General features: G+C 41.8%; 1 protein-coding gene across 1 annotated transcript in view; it reads left to right on the plus strand.

The window, feature by feature from the left end:
* Nucleotides 1-26,578, plus strand: part of USP13 (ubiquitin specific peptidase 13) — a 106,426-nt gene that overhangs the window by 8,153 nt on the left and 71,695 nt on the right. The window contains exons 2-3 of the mRNA XM_070583178.1: nucleotides 15,869-15,994; nucleotides 21,701-21,761. Coding sequence (XP_070439279.1) covers nucleotides 15,869-15,994; nucleotides 21,701-21,761 — 187 coding nt within the window. The remainder of the gene's footprint in view (nucleotides 1-15,868; nucleotides 15,995-21,700; nucleotides 21,762-26,578) is intronic.

Raw genomic sequence — 26,578 nt, forward strand, 5'->3', positions numbered from 1 at the left:
AGAGATTCAGAAGAGGAGAAGCCACTATTGCAATTGCAGCTATGCACATGGCAGATGTGCACTTTTCCTGGCAGCTTCTGAGGGTCCTTGTGGGACTCAAAGCCACCTCAGTCGTGGGGGAGCTGAGATCATCTGTACAGTTTTTTGTGGTGCTTATGCCTCCTGATTTCCTGAACGTGAGTGGTGGTTTCTCTCCCCTTGGTTCTCGCAGCTCTTCCCATGATTTTGTAAGCCTATAATTTCCTGTATTAAATCCCTTTCTGCATGAAATACCTAGAATAGTTTGTATTTTCTGACCAAACCTGGACTGATACACATACATTATGTATACCTCTCTAAGCGCCCATGTATTCAGGCTGGTACACCTATTCTTAACTGAGCCCATTCTCCCACAGACCTGAGTCCTTTGTTTTTACCTGCTTTAGAGAATAAATCTCCAGTAGTTTGCTGGTGTGGGAGGGACCATTTCGAGTAGAGGATGGATCTGGGGCTCTGACTGCTACCTAAGCTGATTTTTAACCCTTCTTCCTTATTTTAGCCATTATTTCACCCCAACTTCCAGAGTTACCTGGAGTTGCCAGTTCTGGAGTCTTTTGGAAATTTTGGGGTGTAAATCAGTTTGGATCTTGGGTTTCCCTGCTGCAGGCCTAGGATTCAGCATTGTCAGCCTGTCTTAATCTTTTTTGCACTTATATATCTGTGGTCCAGTTTTCAGATTTTGTTGCTGTGGTTTAGGTTTTAAAAACATCCCTTCACTATTCTTTTATTTGGATTTTAGAAAGGAGTGAAGTTGATGTATGTGTGTCATCTGCCCTATGTACCCTAGAGTCTTACTCTTCCAAACTAATAATCAGAAAGTCACTTGCTGTCTCTTTTTGGCAGAAGTTAATTACTGTTAAAGTTGTATCATTTTTAGAGTTTTGAAATGTGAAAGACGATGCTGATCCTGTCAGGGAGCCTTTTTGGGAAAGTTTGTGTTCTCAGCTCATATTGAATCTGGACGTCTGTGCAACTCTGAATTCTCTTTTCACTCCTCTGCATTCTTCTTCCTGTGGACTGGAGCTCAGTTAAAGGAGCTACCATTCATTTAGTGCCCCAGGCTGGGAGATGTCATATATCATCCGCTCTGCCTCCCTCTCCCTCTCTTTCTTTTTAAAAAATTGTGGAAAACACACATAACAAGTTTACCGTCTTAACCATTTTTACGTATACAGTGCAGTGGTATTATGTCCATTCACGTTGTGCAACCATCACGACTATCCATCTCTGGAACTCTTTTCACCCTGGAAAATGAAACTGTATCCCTGTTAAACAGTAACTCCTTGTTCCTCCATCCTCCTACTCCTGGCAACCACCATTCCACTTTCTGTCTCTACAAATTTAACTGCTATAGGTGCCTTGTAATGTTGTATAAGTGAGATCATATAATATCTATCCTTTTCTGACTTTTATTCTACTTACCATAATACTTTCAAGGTTTATCCATGTTTTGGTATGTGTCAGAATTTCCTTCCCTTTTGAAGCTGAGTGATATTCCGTGTGTGTGTATACCACATTTTGTTTATCCATTCGTCTGTTGATGGATGCTTGGGTGTCTTCTACCTTTTGGCTATTGTGAATGATGCTGCTATGAACATGGGTGTATCTCCCTCTCTTTTATGTCACACCTCATTAGTGACCAGGTATCAGCGTAGCCTCCTCTCTCCTTCTCCACCGCCAAAGCTCAGGCCCTCATCCTCTCTTGCCTAGACTCTTGCAGAAGCCTCTTAACGGACCACTTTGCCTCCCTTCCATTCTGTCATATTGCACTCTCAGTTGGTTTTCTAAAACATGGGTCTTATCATGTCATTTCCCTGCCTTGACATTTTCAACAGCACCATTCAGACTTTTCTAACAGAGCATGTCAAATCAATTTACCATGTTGATCCAACTTTCCTTGCCAGTGTTGTCACTTAGCACCTGCTCTCTGCTTACATTCTCTTTGGCCCAAAGGACCTTGTGTTCTTCAGATGCTCCATGCATTCGCCCCTCCACGTGTGGCCCATGCTCTTTCCTTGGCCTGGAATGCCTCTTCTCCCCAGCCCTCACCCCGCTGGGCAAACCCCACTGATCCTTAAAAACCAGCTCAGGTGTTCTCTGTGAGGCCTTCCTCATGCCCTCCAAGCTGAGTTAGACACTTATTTTCCTTTGCTGTCAAAGCTCTTTGTACATCTCTTTTGTGGTTGGGCTGCTGATTGTTAAAGACGCAGAATAGCTGAGGTCTTAGAGAAGTAAAGGGGAAAGAGTAGAGGACTGAAAACTGTGCTGTTTGTGAACCTGTGCTAGCAAGGCTGCTTCTTTTCTGTTTTTTAAAAATCGTGAGCATATATTTTGCAATAAAAAATGTTATTAAAAATAACTAATGCCTTTTTAAAATTTTATCACATTGTCTGAGAAACCGTAAGCTTGACCCTTGAAAAGTAGGGGAAATGTGCCTTGGGTACTGGCTGACTGTTTTACATGTTGTGGTTCTAGATGCCCCAGGCGTCTTGGTGGAAGCGCTCACACGTGGTGCCCTTCAGAGAGATGACAAGAGGGCTGGTGTCTGTGGCCCAGGTGCTGCCTCTTAGGTTCAATATTATGGGTGATCCGCCCAGGACTTCCCTTGTCCCCAGGCACAGGGGAGATGTGAGCAAGAGCCCCTATTTTTAAGGCTGGAACAGCAGGACAATGCAATAATCACAAGAATTTAATGAATCTGAACATGCCTCCAGGCTAGAGATGTTGCTTGAGGTGCAGAATGGTATATACTTCCTGTGATAAGATTAGAAATAAAACATTTTGTTTAGTATTAATTAGCAAGTATTAATACTTATTTAGAGCCTACTCTGCACCCAGCACTACGCTAGGTGCTGTAGGGGGTAGGGAGGGTGTGAGTATTTAGGAGGGAAATAAGACCACAGGAAAGAAGAGTGTGACATGGATCTTTCTACTGTACAGGAGTGTGAGTGCCAATTTTGAGTGTCTGTTGTGAGTCAAACACTGTACTAGGTACTCTTATATACATCATCTCGTTTAACTCCAGTAGTAATTGGCTTGTAAGTTATAATTACTATTGTTGCCCCGTTTTACAGAAGAGGAAACTGAGAGTCAGGGAAGTTAGGTAGCTTGTTCACAGACTGGTACATGACAGAGATGGGACTTAAGCCCTCATGTGTCATGAAGTTAGACCCTGAAGGACTTACAGGATATTTTAGTTTTAAACAATGTGACACTTATAATGTGTGAATGAAGATTTCAGGCATAGGAATCATCAATAAAATCTCGAAGAGTTACTGGCCTGGACATCTGGATGGGTTATGAAGAGGTGGTGTTTTGGAGGAGGAGGGGACAAAGGCATGGACGAGGGACCAAGCTTGGCATGTATGTGAGAGAGTTAACTGTCTTATGGAGGAGAGAATTACTGGGGAGATTGGAAAGCAAGGCTGAGTCCTCTCTGGGTTATAAGGGAGGTTGCTCTTGATGAAGTTAGACCGAGGGGCTGGCCAGGTAGGAGCAAGGGAACAGCATGAGGACAGTGTTCTTTGGTGTGGCTGTTCTGGAAGTGGAATGAGGAGTAACAGATTGGGAGGTGGGGAGACCCTCAATAGGAATTCAACTAGGAGTCTCTTGTACTGTTGGAGGGAGAATGCTTTCATTAGGGTGATGACAGTGGGAATAGAGATGGCGGAGTGGTGAGAATAAACTCAATAGAGACTTTGCTGAAAGATATGGCCCAATTTAGTGACAGAATATGCTGTGGATGAAGGAGTGGGAGGAGTTAAAGATGACTTCGAGGCTCGTAGCCTGGGAGATGGAGTGTATGAAGGACATAAGTGATGAAGGTGAGATGGTCAATGCAAGTACTGTGTGTCCACTGGGAAAATTGGGGACCGAATGGAGCTTAGAATGGAGTCAGGGTTTGAATTGCAGAGTCTGGCAGTCCCTAGTTTAGAAAACTGGATTTGTGAGTTGCCCTTCCAGGGTCCCACCCCTTTGCTCCTGGGATCTTTTCCCCCAAGTGGTGGAGGGAGCAGCAACTAGCACATGCTTCCTGCCCTCCCACCGATTGGCTCAAGTTTCAGAGAAACTCTGACAGGAGTTTTGGGCAGCATTTCCTCCAGGAGTTAGAAATTGGAACAGATGAGCTTGTTGCATGAAGAGTTATAGATGGAACACATGCAGCCTTTTACTGTTTTATAAAATAAGATCACTCTACAGTGAATCTGCCCCATATTAACCTACATGGGCGATTGGCCAAGAGGCTGAGGGCTCTTGTCAAGTGAGTTGCAATTATGAAAACTTTCCTTTAATCTAACCAGGTGTTGCTTTTTTTTGTCCTGGTTAATTCTTTGGGTATGGCTCTAAGGTGGTGACCTGGACATAGATGTCTCTGTCCCCAGCAGTTCTTAGAAATGGGCTTGGTGGTCTGTTAGTGGGATCAGTGTATTGACTGGCCATGAAGAAAGAGAACATACAAGCCTGAAGGTGAAGAGTGGGCAGGGGGCAGGTAAGAGTAATTCACATGCTGCATCCTTTGGGTACAACTGCTGAAGTGCTCCTTTGGGCATGCCACTTGGGCAGGTTCTGCCATTGAGTCTCCTTGCATTGAGGCTTTGGAAGGAGCCTCAGTTTGCGTGGGCTGTCTCTCCAGGCGCCACCAGTAGAGGGGGACCACTGACAGATCCAGTTTAGTGGCTGGATAGAAGTTGATAAGGGTCCTGCAGCTACTTCACCAGTGTCTCGGAGCCCAGCGCCGTGGGTCTTGCTACTGCTTTTGTCAGGGAGCGCTCAGCCTGGAGCAGCCACCTTCCAAGGACTCCTGCTGATGTTTCAAGTTTGGGGAGCTGGTGCGACCTGCAGAAGCCTCTTTCTTCCCCTGCAGGAAAGCCTGGCAGAGCACCTGGCGCAGGCTGCTTGAATGAGCAGGGTGGCTCTCCCTTGCCTGCCTCTTCTGCTTTCCTGGAATGAAACAGCCTTGAAAACAAAGAAGAAATTGCTCTTTTCCCCAAGCCCCCGTGATGGCGTGTGCTTGCCGACAGCCGCCCACCTAGCGTCTGCCACCAAAACGACATCTGCTTCTCAGTCGCACCAGGCAGTGTCTCGGGGGCCAGGCTGGCCTGGGTTCAACCCCCTCTCCCCCACTACTTAGGAGCAGTATGACTTCAGCAAGTGCCTTAATGTCGCTGAATCTCTCTGAGCCTTGGTTTCCCCCTCTGTAGTACCTACCCTGCAGGGTTGTTGTTATCACAGCTGCCTCTTAAATGTGACTTATTGCTATCCACCTCTTAGTGGGGTTTAGTGGGAGGGATCCCTCTGAGAAGAAGATGAAATGGGATTTATAGGGTTTTGGGGGTTGCCAAAGAGAGCCGTCTCTGCTTGGTCATTGTGCACAAGGCTCTGACTCACAGCGAAAGCCTTGGGCGTGAGTGTTTGCTGGCCTCCTTGGTGGCTCTCTGTTCAGGGCTATTATTCATACTCAAATTCAACTCACAGGGATGGGCTTTTATGGGTTAGCCTGGAAACCTAATACTCATGTTTAATATAGTTTATCAGGAGAAATGCATCCTGAAGAAAGCCATCTCTCACTCTCTCTTTTTTTTTGGTGAGGAAGATTGCCACTGAGCTAACATCTGTGCCCATCTTCCTCTATTTTGTATGTGGGACGCCTGCCACAGCATGGCTTGATGAGCGGTGTGTGGGTCCATGCCTGGGATCTGAACCTGCGAACCTGGCTGCTGAAACCAAGTGTGCAAACTTAACTACCAGGCCGGCCCCTAAAGCCATCTCTTTTTAAAAATAATGAGAAATGACTATAAAAGGTTTTTACCTTTGACCAGGTGGTTTCACATTTTCTTTTTTTAGATGTAAGCTGAGAATGATTTAGATGGATTACAGCTCCCATTTAGCACTGCTAAGGATGCTCACCTCAGTGTCTTCATCCTCTGATGGCTTTTATTTAACCCATCTGTCTTGTGAGCATCGTTAGTAGCTGTTCCTCATGCTCTGCCCAAACACGTCCCCAGCTGTTTGGGTGACAGTGTCCTCGCTGCCTCCAATACCCAGAGCAAGGATTTGGTTTTATACTTAGGAACAAAGTTAATAAGTGACCCCTCAGGGGAATGGTAAATTTATAGCATGTCCAAACCTAGCTGTTCGGACCCTGCCTTTAGCTGTCTGGGACCAGGCTGTGCCACCCTGAGACAGAGTCTTCTGCAGAGAGGGAAATGTCAATATTGGAGCAGGCTGAAAGAATCATTGCTGCGTTAACATTTCTATTTTTTCTTAACATTTCATGGCCACAAACATGATTTATCAGTGTTTAGAAGGGAGGCCTACCCTCTCGGGATTAAAGTGTATTTGTTTTTTTCTACTTGGTGTATATGGACAAATTTATTTCAGTGGATCTGCTGTTGAAACCGAGTTTTTGGATTTTGCACATATTGTATTCTGGTAGTTCTGTTCTACCGGCGAACTGTTTGAGTCTCTTCTTGCTATCCAGCCTATTTTTTTTGATAATACTCTTCTCCATGGTTTTTCCCCTTTCTGTGGGTTGTGTGCTTCCTGCCCTTGATCTGGAACCTTGTTTTATTTTCTTATTGCACATTTGTTTCCCATCTGCATGTACTTAATTTTTGCATTTTAAAACTGTTATCTGTTTGTTTTGCTCTAGAAGACAGAATGTTCTGGGGATCTGGGCTCTGGTCATTGGAATATTCATATCTATCATTCAGATAGGAAGGTACCCAAGAGGCTGAATTAATAGGCAGGTGGTTGCTTGACGAAAGCGAGAGCTGAGCGGAGAGAGGTGGGTAGTCTTACAAAGTAATGAGTCAAATCAGTTAGGAGTTGTCTTGGATTCTGCCTTTTCCACACACTTCTACATCTAATCCGTCCTCTATGCTGATGGGCTCTTTCCTAAAATTAGATCCTGACGCTGCCCGAGTTTCCCCATCTCCGCTGTGAGTCCTCTTACCCGTTCCTCCTGCCGCCTCCCCCAGGCTAAACAACCATCTTGCCTTGTTTCGACAAGTGCTGCCTAAAAGAACTTTCTCTGATGATGGAATTGTTCTGTATCTGCACTGTCCAGTATGGTAACCTCTCATCACAAGTGGCTGTTGAGCACTTGAAATGTGGCCAGTGCGACTGAGAAACTGAATTTTCAATTTAACCTAATTTAAATTAATTTGGATGTAAGTATTCACATGTGGCTAGCGGCTACTATATGAGACAGTGTGAGTCCAGATTATACAATAGCCTCATAACCATGTGTTCTCTTGAGCCCCTCCCCATATTCTTTCCCAGTAGCCAGAGTGATTTTTAAAAATGTAGATCAGATTCCGGAACTTCTCAATTTAAAACCCTGCAGTGGCTTTGCATCCCACTTAGGGTGAACTCCAGTTCTCATGCCCACGAGGCCTACTCTGCTGGCCTCTGCAGACCCCTCCTCCCTCTCACTCGACTCCAGCACCCTTTCTTTCTTTTCTTTGAGGATGTAGCCAGGGCCTTTGTACATGCTCTTCCATTGACCTAGGGTGCTCTTCCCACTTTGCTTGCCTGGCCCTTTGTCCTTGAGATCTCACCCTTCCAGAGAGCCCCCCGTGGCCCCCCACTGCACCCTCCAGCTGTTAGAGACCCCAGCCCTCTTGTCTCCACCCTCTGGCTCCTCTGTCACTCTTATTACTGCTGGGAATTGTCTTCTGTATCTCTTTCTTGGTTACTTTCTTTCTCTTCATACTAGGATGTAAGTCATTAGGGCACCGACCTTTCTCTCTCTGCTGAGTAAACTCCTCCTGGCCGACACCCCCATCCACTTCTCGTGCCCTTGGAGAAGACATCACAGCCTCATTTGCTTTCATAGCTTCTTTTCCACACTCCACACAGACCATCCCTCCTTCTGTAAACTTGGATGGCATCCAACGGGGGTACAGTGTCCTCCATCAGTGTCATTTTTCTCAGTTGTAAACACATTCTCCTCTGCCTCCCTGAGATTACACTCGTCATTACCTCTTTTACTTGTATGTTCCCAAATTTCCTTAGCTACACGTTTTGAGATAACCTCTTAGTTATTTCAGACCACACTTTTACTTTGAGTAGCGAGAATATACAGCCCCTTAAAGCTATCAGGTTGGGTTTCAAAAGCCTAAGGAAAGGGAACATTTGAATGACTGCTTATTCTATTCCGTATGCAGATATTTGGTTTTAAATACATTCAGTTAAGAAAAATTTTATTGTTTTATTATTAAAATATGAATCCATGTTCCTGAAGAAAAATTAGAAAATGCCGTAAGACAACGTGAAAAAAAGAAATCCTACGTTATCTCCCTAATAACCTAATAACCTAAAACCATGCCTATGCCATGCAGTGTGAATATGTCTTGTATATTATGACATCATACACAGTGTTTTGCTACCTGCTTTCCTTACTCAGAAATACCATGTACAGCTTTTCCTATCAGTAAATACTCATCACAAGTCAATGTTAAATGGCTGAAGAGTGTCACGTTTCATGGAGCTTCCATAAATTACTAAACACAGCTGTTCATGGGCATTCAGGTTATTTCCTTTCACTATTACAACCAACTAATTTAGTTAATTTCTTTTCTCTTTCTCCTTCTTTTTTAATAGTCGGTGTTCTAGAAAATACCATGTTCTGGTCCCTTTTGTCTCCTTTTTTGCATGAGTGCGTGAGTCAGAGTCTTCCCGAGGTGTTAGTATGTAATTTGTCCTGGACGTGGATTTGTTGTGACTCCCTCTACCTACATCATGTTTCTCTTTGCGGCAATGACCGCTTGTTTTCCACACTGTTCTGTAGTTATAAAAACAAGTGTTACGTAGTGACTGTTTCCTGAGTGTGTTGCGCACATGTGCTCGCTCTCCCTTCCTGTCCTCCAGCGGAGGCTGGTCTCCAAGAACATGCAATCATAAACAAAGTTCTCTGAACACCTACTGATTGACAGTGTGGTGTATTTTTATTTAAAATGGCTCTTCCCTTGCTACTCTGAAACATGTTGTAACCTTGACCTTTAGATTTGCTACTGTTTTAATATTCTTTTAAATTCCACACAGTATAAAAAAAAGGTGACTTTGTCCTTTATGTTACTTCTGAATAGTTCGTAGGGTAATACAATGTAAAGTAGTAAATGAGTGGCTATGGCAATATCATATCTATATTGAAATGCATTGAAGAAGTGGGTTTAAACAATGCGTGGATTGCTAATGCTGCTCCTCTCTCTTACAACTTGATTGTGGGGTGGGAGAAGTTGTCAAGGGAATCATTATAGAGCCTATTAGAGAAGCCCTGAGGGGTATTTCTTGACTTCCTTGTGATTTCAGGTTTCTTAATTAAGTCTTGCATCATGGTCAAGTTTCTCTTCAGTACATTTTGAAAATGATAATTAGGATCTTATTTAGCTAAGAATATGCAGAGAAGCACATTGGCTATTCTGGGCTGGGTGGCTTCTGAAAGTAGGAGGCAGGTAGGATGCAAGGCGGGAAGGGGCTGTGGAGATGGCAGCTGCTGTCCTGGAGAAATCTCTGTGAGACGGGCTTGGGTACAGAAGACAGGAGAGCTGGGGCCGGGAAATTCAAGTGTCCAGCCTGCTAGGAGTGTGACTTTAGCCAAACAAACCTGAAAAGCTAGTAATCCTGCTGGTGCCTCTGACTGTTTTTCTATGCATGGCCATTCTTTTGATGATCCCCTTTGTTTAGCTATGCCAAAGACTTGAAATGGAGCCTGTACTATGAAGTGTTTTAAATCCAGATCAGAAGGGCACTGAGGACCAGTTTGAGAGAGGGACTAAACTGTGCAACTGAATGACAAATAGCTGCACAAACTTTAACATTCATTCCATAAATGTTTGTTCAATTCAAGTGCTGTGTACCTGGTACTATTTTTGGAATTCAGTAATGATTGTGGCACATTTTTCCTGCCCTCAAGGAGCAAATGCATGATCAAGCTTCTGAGTGTAGTGGCCCCAAATGAAAGGAGGCTACAGATTGCAGTGAGCAGGATGCTAACAGTTGTGAAGTGAAAGCAGATTTGAGGTTAAGACCTGTCAGCACAGGGGGATGACAGGGAGATGGGGGAATTGGTCATGGGCAGGGGCAGGTGGGGTGGATGAGTGAACAGGTGTGGGACCTGGGGAGCATCTGCAGTTGTGCAGGCGTTGACGTGTGTAGCCAGTTCTGATGTCTGCTGCTCTGAAAGCTTGAGGCCTCACCTGGTGGCCCTGAAGTTCCTTGAAGTGACGCTTTCCTGACAGTGAGACACTCTTAGAATTGGGCAGCTCACCTGGCTGTAGACCAGTGCTACTCCAAGTGTGGTCAGCCGGCTGGTGCCAAGGGATAAGTCCAAATGTGGAGTGCAAGCGTTTAGAAATTTCTGTGGCAACTCGACATTGCAGCCACATCTGAGAGTGTGAGCAGTGCATTAGTTTGTTCGAACAGGATATAGACCCTTTTGGGTTCTGTGGGTCTTACATGTGGGAGTGAGTTCACATCTGGCTGGATCTGAGAACGAGTCAGGTACAGTGGGACCACCAATCTTACCTTAATGAACAGGAACAAAACGAAACCAAAACCAAAACCAAACAACCTGGTGCTTCCTGACAGTAGTCTGAGAAACACCACTCTAGAAGGTAATGGGAGGTGAGGCTGGGGGCCCCACAGTCAAGAACTTAAATAAATATAAAACCATTTATCACATCCAGTTTCATTTCAGGTCTTCGTCAATTTCCAGCCTTCCCTTCTCCTCTTTCCTTTCCTCCTTGTCATCAGTGTGTGTTCTTTTTTCATGAACTTTACTTTCCTGTGTCCATTATACACAATTCTATACACATTTTCTATACTTTCTATTACACACAATTCATAAATTTGTCATTATAAACAATGTTATAGTATTTTGTTGTGTATATATGCACAGGTTCTTAGCTCCTCTATTTGGGGCCATTGCTACTTTTTCCTGTTATAAATAGTGCATCTGTGAATATTTTTGTACAAATTAGGGATTTTTTTCTCTTTCTTTTGGGTTCCTGAAGTCTGTACCCAAAGGAGAAATACTGTGTCAAAGGGTCACGGTTTTATTGCTCTCTGGAAAGAGGGGACCAGTCTATATTGTGGGAGTAGATATACAGGTTTTGTCTGTGGCTTCAGGCTGTGTAATTTTAATACTTTTTGCTAGTTAGTAGGCATAACTTGCCTTGAGATTGTTTTAATATGCTTACTTCAGGAGGTAATGAGGATGTGCTGATTCGATTTTAATATTTTCTCACAGTTAAAACTAAACAATCTTAAAAAAAAACACTTAGGGGGCCGGCCTGGTGGCCGAGTGGTTAAGTTCGCACGCTCCGCTGTGGCGGCCCAGGATTTCACTGGTTCGCATCCTGGGCACGGACATGGCACTACTCATCAAGCCATGCTGAGGCGGCATCCCACATGCCACAACTAGAAGGACCCACAACTAAAATATATACAACTATGTACTGGGGGGATTTGGGGAGAAAAAGCAGAAAAAAACCCCACTTAATCAAGTTGAACTTGAATTTTGACATCTTATTTTTTTAATCAATTTTAAGAATTTTTTAATCAATTTTTGTCAATTTTATCAAAAATTTTATCAATTTTTACATAGTTTGAATATGAACTTTTATTCGTTGTACTTTACATCTTTCCCCATTCTCTTTTGTTGGTTTTCTATTTGTCTCATTACATTTTGGGGTACAAACTATGTTCTTTACTGTTTACATTTTTATACTCAACTACACCATCTCTGATGATATCTTTTAGTTTCTTGACCAGAAATTATTTTCCCCTTCACAAGTGCGGTAAATATGTTATTCTGTTCTTGTCTGGCTTTTAGGTGCTCATCTCTTGGATCTCATTGCAGTGTTTGGTACAAGATGTGGCTCTAGGTTAATTTTCTTCTGTGCTGATGTCTAGCTGTCCCAGTAACTTTTATTCGTGATTCTTTCCCCTATTTTTGTATTTCTTGTGGTTTGACGTATATTAAGCAATTTTCATAATACAAATATATTTTTGGAATCTCCATTCTTATGCTACCATTTATTTTTAAAAATTTAGCCCAATACGTACGAATTTCATTTGTAGCCTAAGAATAGTTTAATAAAGCACCTCTGCCACCATTATTTGAAAGAAGTATTAGTTTGTACTCTACTCTCTTATTCTTCCAGTTGCATTTCACTGTCAATTGGTTCAGATCTCTCTCCTGCCTGATTTCTTGGCTGCACTTTTGGTCATATGAAGGCAAATGCTTTACGTTGCTTTCCAAGGCATTGGTCTTAGTTGGGGGTGTGGCTGGTTAATGAAAGAGGAGGAGGTTGAGGGTTCAAAAACTCCTAAGAGTCAATTAACTTAGCTTGGATCCCAGGCTATAAATTATTCTCTGTGCTTTGGTTATAGAGGAATTGAGGTATATTTATCAGCAAACACCTGTCATCATTAGTGAAAGAAGCTGTTCAGAGCACGTGACCTGGAGTATTGACTTTGTATGTGAAAGAAAGTGTCTTATAGGACCAATATTTAGACATTAAAAGGCAAGAGGGAAGAAAGCGTCTCTCATTAGACTGGGGTGTTTGTTCTATATGGGGTAGCTTTTAAAGGGTTTTCTGTCTCAGTGTGTCTTGAATTTTTAAAACTACTGGCAAGTCCCCTGGGCAGCGCCTCTATCTCAGAGCTACTAGTAGAGGGGCATGTGCTGCTTGAGAGAGCAGCTTGTGTGTTGGATGGAAGATGCCCATGGATGTTGCAATAGAATCCTTCCCTCTGTGGGTCCATTCCTCTGTGAGTGCCGAAGCATTTTTCTCTCTGATTATGGACTTTCTGACCATATCAAGGGCCTCCAGAAACCGAGAGTGAATATTTGGTGTATTCAATTTTTATCAAATACCCTAATAAGTCAGAAACTCTTGGCAATGAAATTAGCAAAGATTTTATGATTATCTAGACATTACTTTATAAACCCTTGCATTATATAGCTATGCTTATATATATATATATATATATATATATATATATATTTTAAGATTTTATTTTTTCCTTTTTCTCCCCAAAGCCCCTGGGTACATAGTTGTATATTCTTCGTTGTGGGTCCTTCTAGTTGTGGCGTATGGGACGCTGCCTCAGCGTGGCCTGATGAGCAGTGCCATGTCCGCACCCAGGATTCGAACCAACGAAACTCTGGGCCGCCTGCAGCAGAGCGCACGAACTTAACCCCTCGGCCACGGGGCCAGCCCCAGCTATGCTATATTTTTATTCAGAAAAATGCTGTACTTGACCATTTTTCTTCTTCTACTTGTTAATTTTTTGGTTCTCCTGCTAGTTGTCTAATATATTTTTCTGACCGATTAATATTTGTTACCCCCACCCTATGTGACTGTCAGAGTCGCTTTTTTCTTCCTTCTGTGTTTTCCCAAATTATAAAATAATTGAGATAATAGGAGATACATCGCACAAAACTTTTAGCTCATAATAAATAGTTACCGGGGCCGACCTGGTGGCGCAGTGGTTAAGTGCGCATGTTCTGCTTCAGCGGCCCGGGGTTCGGATCCCAGGTGCGGACGTGGCACCGCTGGGCACGTCATGCTGTGGTAGGCGTCCCACATATAAAGTAGAGGAAGATGGGCACGGATATTAGCTCAGGGCCAGTCTCAGCAGAAAGAGGAGAATTGGCAGCAGTTAGCTCAGGGCTAATCTTCCTCAAAAAAAAAAAAAAAAAAAAACAAAACCCAACAGTTATGTAATGCTTTACAGCACAGAATGTGTTTCATTCCCTTTGAACTTCGCAAAACCCTGTGAGGTGGGAATTATCGCTACAGCCATGTTTACAGAGGAAAATACTGAAGCTCGGAGACCTGTATGAAAACCTGCCGTAGGCCACAGAGCTACTTCATGGTAGTTCAGAACCTCTGGTTACAAATCTCGTATTTTCCCCAGTATATCTTCTGGTTTGAATTCTTTTTGATTGCACTGCGTTTTATAGAAAGAGAATGGAAGTGTTATTTTTCTTATTGACATATGTGGTGCTCAATTTAATGGGCTTATTGAATGGCCATTATAATACAATATCATCATGCAATATTGTTTTTCATAAGGGTGATAACCATGCAAAATAACTTAAAAAAAATCTTTTGAAGATATTTACTTAATCTAGTGATCAAGTGAATATAATGTGTTGCTTCTAGTTGAAGAACTTCTCTAATTTTATTCAAGTGATCTCATTTAAAGGGAAAAAGTTATCGAGAAGCACAAGCTATATACTGTAATTGTGAGTTTTTTGGATGCTATTTTACAGTCAAGTTTTAAAAATTTCATTTGCAACTGTTTTGTTGTCAGTGTATAAAATTGAAATTGCTTTTTGTCTGTTAACCTGTATCCCATGAGCTTGCCAAATTCACTTATTAGTTCTGCTAGTTGTTATTTTTAGTAGTTTGTAGATTCTTAGGATTTTCCGTATAGACTATAATGTCATCAGCAAATCGAGACCATTTTACTTCTTTTTTTGTGATCTTCACACCTTTTTTCTTTTTCTTGCCTTATTGCAATGCAGATACTACAATAATAGCCACGTAATTGAACTAATGCTGTTATAATGGTCTCGTTGTGACAAGACTCCTTTATGTCTGGTGTATAAACCACAGAAACAATGTTGGAGAACTTTGTTATTAGAAATAATTTTTAATAAACGATCTTGAGTTCTTGGAACTTTAAAAATTATTTTTTCATGTATTTATAATGAGCATCAGTGTTTGTTTTGATATTGTAATATGTGATTTACTAAATGCAGTGTAAGAAATTTTGATAGATGTTTGTTGGCAATTTTGACAGGTACTTAACATTTTTTTTAATCATTTGGAGGGGTGAGACTAACAGGAGCTTAATGAAAATCTACTTCCATGGAGGAAAGGAGAGCTAGGTTTATAGGCTAAATTTACAGGGAAGCTATGTTAAGCAAAGTGAGAGAAAAGGAGAGTTGAAATTGGGATAGAGAATGAAGTATCTAAAATGTGAACAATATCCTTGACTATTCATTTTAGCAGTATGTCTATAATGAAATAATATTTGAAATGTGGCGTAATGGGATAAAAAGAGAAATAGACTAAAATTTAACTCTGACACTTCCAAGCTGTGTGAACTTGGGCAAGTGACTTATCCGTAGCTTCTTTTTAGAGCTGTAAAATGGAAATAATACTAAGCAGCTTGCAGTATTGTTAGGATTAGAAATAATATACATAAAGTCCCAACATGTGTCAGGCATGCAATAATGTGCAGCTATGATTATTATGAGACTCCCTTTATTATTTACTTATTAAGTTATTATTTGTGTATTCAATTGTTATAATTTATTAATGGATACCATCAAATATAATGTATCACCAAAGGAAGGGAACAATGTATTTGAAGAACTCTGTCCTGCCAAAACTTTATGTTCCTGGAGACTTGCACTGACGAATGAGGAGGAACGAGGACAAACCATTGCAGTGATAGTAGTTGGATCACTTACCAACTTTCTTCTGTTTCTTGTCATCCTTACCCCAGTTGGGAGAGTCAGACAAACATGTTTATTTCCCAGGGCCTCTGAGGATCTCGCCTGCCTGGGAGAGACCATGCTCAGCTGTCCGGGAGCAACTGGAACACAGGGTTGGGGAGGGAGCTTCTGCTGTGGGTGGCTGTGGAGCCCTTGGAGGGGCATTGCAGATGGCTATGACATCCAGGTGGCCTTTTACCAGGCTTTGTCTTCATCCTTTGCCTTCCTGCCCCTTCCCTCTTTCTACATCTAGACGACTTGGCTAGGTGTCATTGGCTAATGTTGTAACCTGTCTCTTTCTTCTAGAATTCTGAAGGTGGACTCTATGTATGCATGAATACATTTTTGGCCTTTGGAAGGGAACATGTTGAAAGACATTTTCGAAAAACTGGACAGAGTGTGTACATGCACCTGAAGAGACATGTACGAGAGGTGAGATAAACACTTTTTGAGAACTGGCCTTGATATCTTTCCTGTAACATTGTCTTAGTGTGGTTTATCACGTGGAGATTCTTTTGTGCACATATAACTTCTGATTAGCTTTGATGATGGTGAACAAAAATAGCACTGTTTGCAGAAATGCATAGATTTCCCCAAACGTTATCTTAACCAGTTTTATATTTCTCATCCTCTAGACTTCTGATTGGAATTAAAAGGCAGGAGTTGACTGATTGAAAAAAAAATTAAGTAAAAAAATACAGAAAAGTATGCAAAATACTGCCAGAAACACTAGTGGATCCAAAAATCAGAAATAAAAAATATTTGGATATTTTTGCTTCAGATTTTCTTTTTTTAGCCAAAGAATTTCCTTGGAAGTTCAAGTCTCTTTTGTTTCTCTCCCTCCCCAGAAGTAACCATGGCTGTGAATTTGTTGTTTCTCATTCCTATGCATGTCATTATATTTTATTAGCATGTGTGTATTCATGAACAATACATAGTATGACTTGATGTGTTTTAAAGATGTAGATAATTACTATCATAATGTTACCTATAATTCTGCTTAGAACTTTCCCTTTCAGAGTTGTGAAATCTATCCCTGTTGCTATGCCTCTGTATGGACTTAACTCATTTTAATAGTTGTTTGGTATCGCATCTTATGAGTACCTTGTTGTTTATTATTCTATTCTCCTATTGATGAACAATTTAGATTGTTTCCATTTTTTTTTTGCTTCTGCCAACAATGTAACAATTAACATTTTTATCCATTTCTCCTAGGGGTTCATGTGCAAGATTTCTTTAGGAAATATGTCTGGAAGTGGTAGTGCTGGCTCATGGGTGTACTTATCTTCTTTTTTAGTCCATGTTGTCAAATCCTTCCCCAGAGTGGTTGTACGAGTTTTACACTCCTGTCTGCATCGATTATGAATGTGTGCTTTCCCACAGCCTCACCAGCGCTTGGTCAGACTTTTGATTTTTGCCAATCTAATGATTGTGAGGTGGCATCTAAATATTTGGCATTCCTTCTGGGAAGGTTGAACATCTTTATGTACATTTATTGGTCATTCTGGTTTGCTCTTCTCTGATTTGCTTATTTTTATTTTTGGCCTATTTCTTTATAGGTTTATCTTTTTCTGAAAAGTTTGATTTAGTTCTTTTTACATTCTGGATCCGAGACTTTGTTATATAGAACATTTTCTTACAGTCTGTGGCTTGTCCTTTTGCTTCGTTTATGAGTTATTTTGTAGAACAGAAGTTTTGAATTTTGATGTAGGTTTATTAAACTTTTATGAATTGTGGTTTTGTGTCTTGTCTAAGAAATTGCTACTCAATTCAAGGTCGTAAAGATATTTATCGTAATACTTTTTTTTAAGATGTGTGTGTGTGTTTTAACTTTTAGGTCTTAATCCATCTATAATTTCTGTTTGCGTTTGTGTGAAATGTGGGAATCTACTTTTTAAGTTCCATGTTGATAACCAGTTGTCCCACTGTTACTAGAGTAGGGCAATCTTTCCGAATGATTCATAGTGCCATTTTTTTAAATATTTTAACTTGCCATTCACACTTGGGTCTCTGTTGGGGCTCTCAGTTCTGTTCTGTTGATCTTATTTGTCTGTGTCATTGGTGTGACAAGCCTTGATATCGCGTAGTGTGGAAGCACTTTTTCCATGTTCATTTTTCCCAGAACTTTCCTGGGTTTAGATGCTTATTTTTCTATATGGATTTTGGAATCAGTTCATCTAGTTTAAAAGATCGTGTGGAGATTTTGATCTTGATCACACTGAATTTGTAGATTAATCTATGAACCACTTCATTGTGTAAACTCTATGAGGACTTTTGTCAGTTTTGTTCACTTCTGTGTCCTCAGCGCCTAGCAGTGCCCAGCACATAGTAGGTGCTTCATAAATATTTATTGAACGACTATTCAACATGGCATACCTTTCTATTCAGGTCTCTTTTATATCCTTCAGTAATATTTTATAATTTTCAGTAAAGGAGCTTATATTTTGTTAGATTTTTTTAGGTACCCTATAATTTTGTAACTATTGTTACTGCTATCTTTATTTTTAAATGTATTCTAATTGGCTATTAATGGTGTTTGGGGATGTTATTAATTTTCAAATATTGATTTTATATTTAGCAACACTGTTCACCCTTCACTTTAGTCCTTATAGTTTGCAGACTATCTTGGATCTTCTAAATAGTCAATGCTGGTGACTTGAAGTCATCTAACCTCTCACCCTACCCTACCTAATATATTCTCTGTTTGAGTTCCGGACAAAGGAGAGATCCCAAAATTGGACAGCAGGGAGAGTAGGAGGAAGAAGAGGAAGAAAGGCCCGGGGGTCAGCTAAGTCATAACTCCATTAGCTTTAAAATAATCTAATGTTGGCCTAATATTATATGATTTACAGTCACTACTCTTGTTAGAAGGGATATAGCAATTCTTAAGAAGTTCACTTTGTATCGTCTGTCTTATTGTAAAGTGGTGAAGTTTTAGGAAACTGGGGAAAAGCCAGTGAAGCTGAGGCGCAGACGCTTGGAATAACTTGCTCAGGGTCCCAAAGCCAGCGGCAGAGTTGTAGAATGCTGGTGATCTCGTACGGTTAGTGCTGCCTCTGCAATTGTAAGTTAAGTATTTCAGTCTCTGACCACAACCCGCTCTCATTTTAACTGTTTCTCTTGTTTATTTTGATTTCTATTTGTTGTCCTTCCTCGAGACCCCCAGGCCTGTGACTTGTCCAGGAAGCCACTTCCCCTGCTGTCTAGCCTGCTTCTCAGGCTCCGTGGCTAACCATTCTGTCATCACCAATACCCTCAGCCCTCTCCTTGTCTTGTCTCCTTAACTGTCCTCCAGAGCTCCAGCCAGCAATCCTTTAGTCTCATCCTCTGCTTCTGCGCACACACTGCTATGAATCGCACTGTCACTGGGTTGGGACCAAGTCTGCTTCCTGGCCTTCCCCCTTTCCCGGAGCCCTCTCACTGCTCCGCAAACTTAGTCGATACCCTCCCATTCCAAACTTTGGGTGCTTTCCTGAAGCCTTTACCAGTAGCTCTCTCATCATTCTTTGAAAACAGTGTGACTTGTACTTTACAGAGAAAACAGAGATCCCTGGACAGGAACTCCCTGAACTCCTTTCTTCCTTCCTGGGAACTCAATTGCATTAATTGCACTTTGGTTTCCTCCCATCTCAGCAGAAAGCTGTGTTCTTTCTGTCTTTCTGGTCCCTTTTCCTCCTACCTCGGGAAACTTGCTCCTTCGTTAACTCCACTCTCTCATGTCTGCAACTTCTCCCTCTTCTGGCTTTTTTCTCCCACCTTGAGAAAGGACACACTGCAAAACTGTCCCTCTAATTTGTGTCCTCCTTTAGTCATCCCATCCTTCAGTTAGAGCTTCTTTAAAAACGTTTCTGTTCTCATCATCTCCACTGCACCTCCCTTTACGTTCCACATGGCAGTCTCCTCAGTCTTCCTGCTGATCTTCTAAATTCGAGGTTGTCAGCGACCTCTTCTTACCACACTTGGTGGGTACATTTTAGTTCTGATTTTACTTGACTTTTTGAGTCTTTGAACTTATTTTCATTTTCAAACTGCTCCTCCTGGCTTTCTTTGGCATCATTCTTTCCTGGCTTTCCTTCTGCTTTCAGACTGCCATTGCTCGCTTTCTCTCACTAGCATTGCTTCCTCCATTTACCCCGTAAGTATTGGCTTTTCCTAGGATGCCGGTTGGCCATCCTTGTCTTCTTTCTCGGAAGGCTGCACTTCCTTGTCAGTGTCTTTTTTTCTGGAGCACATCATAATTACATGCCTTTTTACATGTTGTTTTGTCTGTCTAGGATTCTCTGCTTCTACCCTCACTCCTCTTTTACCTATTGTACTCCCTGTGGTTGGGATATCTATCCACTTATCCATCATCTATCATCCATCCATCCACCCACCCATCATCCATCTGTTCATCATCCATCCATCCATCCAACGAATATTTGCTGAGCAGCTGCTCTTCTTACCTGACCAACTCTGCTTACACCCTCAACCACCAGAAGAACTATCGTTTCCTGCTTATGATTTGATCGTACCTTTTTCATACCTCTCTTAACACTCACCTGAATCTCTTGTGCTATTTGTTTGCATATATGTTTCCCAACTATGCTGGTGGGCTCCTCAGGGGATGGAGCACATCTTCATTCACTTTGCAGCCTGAGCACCAGCACAGAGCCTGACACACAGGCACAGTAATGTTTACTCACCGAGGAGTTGTAGTTTCTCAAACTCTATTGATTTCTAGTGGTAACTGACACAGGCACAGAGGTGATGGTCTTTGGAGGAAGACCTAGTTTTTTCTTTTTCCTGAAAGGAAGTGGATCTAATCCAAGTCTGAGGCGTGAATCTCACAGTCGAGGAGAGCCTCACATTCTGGCCTGCCTTCATGCAGCCCCTCTCCTTCTTTCTCCCTCCACCATCAAGCAGGAATGGAGGGGACAGTGAGGTTGGAACAATTTTGATGCCAGAAACTTCTCTTTCTGTAGAGAGATTTCAAGCGACCTACAGGATTGTTAAATGTGCCTTTCGTACAGGTTTATTTCATCCCTTTTTGAGGCAGGTAAGTGGAGGGGAGAGAACAGAGGCTCTGAGACCATGGAGCAGAGGGATTCCAAGAGAGGAGCTGTGAATTTGGCATTAGTATTTGGAGAGAGAGGTTTTTGAGCTACAGTGTTCAATAATTTTCACATTTCTATGATGTGAACTATAAACTTACAGTAGAAGCTGTAAAAACTTAATGTGAGAATCACCGAGATGAGTCAGCCCTCAATGCCAACCAATAAAATGTGGAAAAGGAGACTTAGGAGTGATAAGAGGACAGACGAAAGAAGCAGCAGCGCCTTGATGCTGCCATAACACGTGGCTGCTTGAAAAGACGCCAAGGTTCAGCCCGTACAATGTGGTGTGTTGGAAACGTGCTCTTTTCTATTAACTGAAAGAACATACGGTGTGGAAAAATGGTTTTGGCTACCTGAAATAAAATTTTTTGTAATCTTATTTGAGAGTAAAATTTTTTGTGTGAGTGTCGGAAGGGTAATAATAAATGAACACTTTTGCTTAGCCACTTGATGGGTGCTTATTTCATTGCTGCCACCGAAGGTAAAAAATACACGAAGCTTAGGATGGCAAACATAGCCATCAGTTGGTGCTCCAAAAATGTTTAGGGAGGTCAGATTGAGGTTTAATATGACCAGAGCATCAGCGACTATTTATCAGTATTTGTTAGCTCTCTCAACAGTGATTGTTGAACATGCTCAGGGCCAGGCACTGAGGGCCGAGTGGTAGCAGGGGACCCTGCTCCTTCTGGAGCCTCCATCATATCTCCAGAGTAGCTCTGACATTGGGCATGGACTCCAACCTCTTGGGAGCATGTGCTGATTTGAAGTTGAAGCACCTACTTCACCTTGATTGGTTCCACTTCCCTTTCCAGAAGTGCTTTCCTTTATAACTTGGGGAAAATAATCAGGTGGAGCGAAAGCATTGCCCTTCACGCACCTGCGTTGACTTGGCTCAAATTCCTGTTTATTCTGGAATCTCTAGTCAAGGTTGAATATTTCCTCTTGACATTTTATAAAAACTGGGAACCTCTGAGATGTACTCCCCCACTCCAATCGTCTGTTCCGTAGGCTGCATTTTAACAATCTCTTGTTTTCTTTTCAGAAGGTAAGAGGGGCATCTGGTGGAGCTTTACCAAAAAGGAGGAATTCAAAGATTTTTTTAGGTAATGTAAATAGTTATTAATACTGTGCCCGGATTTTCTGTGTGTGCATGTACGTGTCCATGTGTGTGATTTGGAGTAATGGGTTGTTTATTGCTCTACAATTTAAGGATGAGAGAAATGAATTTAACTTGAGATGGTCTCTACTTTGTGTTTACCTGATGGTGAAGGATGCTTTTAGCCCTTTTAGTTATGTTTAGTATTTTGAAGCAGTTGTATTTATAGTGACTGGAGAGTCATTGCGATTCTGCTTCTGTTCTCTTTTTTCACTGTCTTTAAAGAAGAGACAGTTTTTCTTTTTTTAATATTAGCCAAACTACAGACTTTATTAGGACTTCGCCATTTTTTTCCACTAATGTCCTTTTTTTGTTCCAGGATCCCATGTTGCATTTAGTTGTCATGTTTTCTTGATCCTGTCTAATCTGTGATGGTTCCTCAGTCTTTTTTTTTTGTCTTTGATAACTTTGACACTTTTGAAGAGTACTGGCTGTTAATTTGTAGGCTGTACCTCAATTTGAGTTTGTCTGATATTTTCTCATGGTAAGTCTGAGGTTGTGCGTTTTTGGCAAGAACACCACAGAGGTGATGTGGCCTCCTCAGTACATGATATCAGGGGGCACATGATGCTATGTCTTCATACCAGTGATGTTAATCTTGATCACTTATGAAGGGGGTGTCTGCTGGGTTTCTCCACTGTGAAGTTACAGTGTAATTAGTAAATGTCTTGGGAGTGGTACTTTGAGACTATGCTCATATCTTGTTTCTCCTCCAAGTTTTGCATAGTGGTTTTAGCATCCATCAGTGGATCTTGTCTGCAACAATGATTTCTGTGGTGTTTGCCCAACAGTGATTTTTCTGTCTCCTTCATTCAGAAGAGCCAGTTTTGCTCATGCACAAATACTGGTTTCTCTGTCATGCACTCATGGTTATATTTCGTATTAAGCTTTGATATGGTTTTCCCAGGAGAAAAAGTAGTTTGATAATGTTTGACCAAACAAATTTATATCCCTAAATGCCTGGGATTATTGTTTGAAAGGAATTTCAAAATTGTTTGCATTTTATGATTTCATTTTGGTAAAAAAAAATCTGTACAAATATATATGTATGTGTATGTATATATATGTAAATAGGTATGTATATGTGCATGCATATCTATAGGTATGTATGTACATATGTATACGTGTGTGTATATGCATGTGTATATACACACACGTATACATATATAACTGGGAGTCTGAAACAGTCTGGCAGAATATACTCCAAGTTGTTTAATAGTAGCTCCTTCCTGGTGGCGGGATTGAGGTGATTTTTATTGTCTTCTATTTGCTTCTCTGCATTTAGCTCTTTTCTATAAGAAACATATGTTACTGTTACAATAAAAAAACACACTAGTTTGACGCACTCTGCTTCAGTGGCCCGGGTTCAGATCCCAGGCATGTACCTACATCACTTGTCAGCGTTGCTGTGGTGTTGACCTACGTATAAAGTGGAGGAAGATTGGCACAGATGTTAGCTCAGGGCTAATCTTCCTCAAGCAAAAAAAAAAAAAAAAAAGGACATTAATGGGAAACAGTTGTGGAACTGCGTTTCCTTCCTGCTTTGATTCTCTGTTACTCCACGCTGGGCCCATCCTTGCTGTCTTTTCTCTTCTTTTCAGCTCATGGTTTTCTTTATGAGGCTTAGCTGCAGTTGGTGTTCCCACCATGGCCAGTCTTTCCCACTTCTCAGCATGTCTTTGGACTACAACCCAAATCAACCGACCAAACCCAAACCAGCTTAGAATGAGCCCAAAAGCTGAAACAATTGAGTACATTCTGAAATTTTGGTTACTACCCTTCAGCTCCCTTCCACTCATATAGATAATTTGACTTCTTCCTAATTAAATGACCTCAGCATGGCATTCTTTTTTTGGGGGGAAGATTAGCCCTGAGCTAACGTCTGCCACCAATCCTCCTCTTTTTGCTGAGGAAGACTGGCCCTGAGCTCACATCTGTGCCCATCTTCCTCTATTTTATATGTGAGACACCTGCCACAGCATGGCTTGACAAGCAGTGCATAGGTCCGCACCTGGGATCTGAACTGGCAAACCCGAAGTGGAACGTGGGAACTTAACCGCTGCGCCACCGGGCCGGCCCAGCATGGCATTCTTGAAGGCGGAAAGAATGAAACATTTTGACCTACTGTTATTTTTCATTATTTTCTTTGGTTAAATGAAGCAGTTAAATGGTTAAATGAAGAGTCTTGTGCTTTAAACTTTGTGTTTTTCACTCAAAAGACCTTGAAGTTTGATTTCTCTCTGACCGTTTTGGTAGTAGGGGATGTTGTCAAGTAACTGGTTTAAACGTTAACCCAAAGGTGAGCACTGAGCTTCGTGCCTTGTGCTGTGTGGACCCCTTCCATTGCTTCCTGGGAGCACTCGCCCACTGTTGCATCTCAGTGAGATTTTGTCCTACAGCTGCTCTCTCAGCAGTCCATGCCTTACAAACCACAGGATGTGCCTCAAACTCACAGCCCAGCAAAAATTTTCTATTTGGATTGTACCAGTTTTTTAAAAATTTAAATTTGAATTTCATTAGCTGTCTGGGGCTTCCCCCAGGCCCCATTTCTCCCTAGTATTTTATAACCAGATGCTTCACAAATTTATGTTAGCTGCTTCATCCCATTAAGAATTTGGTTTTGCAAGCCCTGATTTACAGGCCCCTCAGCTGATGCTTCTTTTCTCCCAGTAGTAGACACTTTTCTCTTGTCACCTTGATCACAGCTCTGTTTTCAAGTTGATGTGGCCTATAAATTAATTTCAATGAAGGACTATATTAGGATTACATCTCACTTAAGTAAGAGAAAACTGAAAATATTGGCGACTTTGAACAAGATAGACGTTAATTTCTCTGTCATATAGAGGATGCTGGGAAGCAGCAAGTCCAGGCTGATGTGAGGGCCCTCATGTTCCATCAGGATCTAGACTTTTCCCGTATTTCTGCTTCACCCTCCATCCTGGCCTGTGATTTCCAACTTCATGCTTACTTCATGGTCCAGAATGGCTGCTGGAACTCTAGTCATCACATTCCGATTCTGGAAAGCAGGAAAGATGAAGGGGGAAGAACAAAAGATCTAATCTCCCCGTGGAGTCAGCTTCCTTCTGTCAGACTTCTCATAGATCCTCATGCAACACTTCAGTTTACACCTCTCTGGTCAGAACTTGGTCGTGTGGCCACACTGTGTGCTGCACAGGAGACTAAAAAGTAAAGTCTATTAACTGGATTTATTGAATAAAGTCTATTAGTAAGGAATAAGGGGAGAATGGATACTGGGAGGCAGCTAGTAGCCTCTGCCACAGAGTCTTTCCCTAAGGGGGACATTGGGCTTGTCTCTTCATGGAGAGGAAGAGAACTCAGAACTCTCTTGCAGGCTCTCTTGTTCTTTGACTAGAAAGTCCGTTTTCACTGCTGTTGAAATGTGGTTGTGATGCCCTTTCCCCTTCATGAAACACGTGTGGATGACTAAGGCTTTCTCCCAGGGAGAGCCTTTTCTCCCCCTTCTCTTAATGCCTTTGTGGGTAATTCCTTTTCCCCTGGCTCAACGGTGACATTGAAACCGTTGACTCACTCAGTTAACGACCTTTAATTTTGATTTTATAAGAGAAACTGAGGCCACTAGCTGGTGCTAAAGGCTTACCCAAGTCTCCTGAGCACCATCCTGCCCCTCAGCAGTCAAGGCACTCTTCCTCCCAGTTTCCGTGATGTTCATTCAAGTGAATCACAGTGAAGGACCTTCCCCTCGGTTCTAGGTTTTGGTGGTAATTTTTTTTATCTGAGAGAACGCTCAGCTGGGCATTCAGACATCCATTCCTCCGCTGTGCTGCTTTGGAGCTTAGGCAGGTTACTTCTTGGAAATGGGTCTTCTCCCAGGGATCTGAGAGGATCATTGAAGTAGAGTTGGAGAAAGGTACTTTTCTTTTTTTCTCTCTCTTTTTTTTTAACTTAGAAAAAGAGCAGCTGATCCAGGTATTGCCAGTTAATAGCCACAATGGAAAGTGGCTGCTGGGGGAAGTTGGGGGTCCTAGTCCTATGGGTCCCTAGGATGTGGTTACTCTGTAGGTTCCTCAACTAGATATTTTTTGGGATAGTGAGACTCTGGAGAAATTTGGAAATTGTAGATTTTTATTTAGAATCGTGGAGTCATACATATTTAGGAGAAATCTTAGATTTGTCCCTTAAAGTCAGAGTGTAGGTTACTTCTGCTGACTTTTCCCAAATTTGCATTAAGATGTTTGGGAAGGATCATGGTCTCTTTCCATCCCATTGAATTAAAAATAAAAATAAATTATAAACTAACTGTAAAGAAGTCCAACAAAGTTCTGCTTTTTTGCATAATAGCAGTTTTTCTTCTTTTAAAACACATATCAGTTACCAATAAAAACCCCAAAGCACCAAGCTTTTTGATGCTCTTGCTTTGCGGTTGACCTTAGCACATTGGCGTTTTTAACTTCCTGAAGTCTCCTTTCACAGACATTGCCTGAGTGTGTGGTACGTGCTGGGCACCGTGCAGGAGGTGGGGACATGGAAGGTAAATAAGATCCGTTTCCTGCTCTTACAGCTTACCGTCTGGAAGCTTTTGAAGTTAATTCTTCTTCACAGGCAGGTCATGTAGAAGATCCCCACAAGATATCATGATCTTCCTGAAACTTATTTCAGGATTGTTTTGAAGCTCGGGCAGCCGAAGGGAAGGGAAGGCACTTCTGCTCATGTTAGTCGTCAGGAGTGTGGAGACGGTGGTGATGCTGGTGATGGTGATGGAGGCTACTCTCTGTGGAGCCTCTA

Source organism: Equus przewalskii, chromosome 18 (genome assembly GCF_037783145.1).
Source record: "Equus przewalskii isolate Varuska chromosome 18, EquPr2, whole genome shotgun sequence".
Taxonomy (NCBI): Eukaryota; Metazoa; Chordata; class Mammalia; order Perissodactyla; family Equidae; genus Equus; species Equus przewalskii.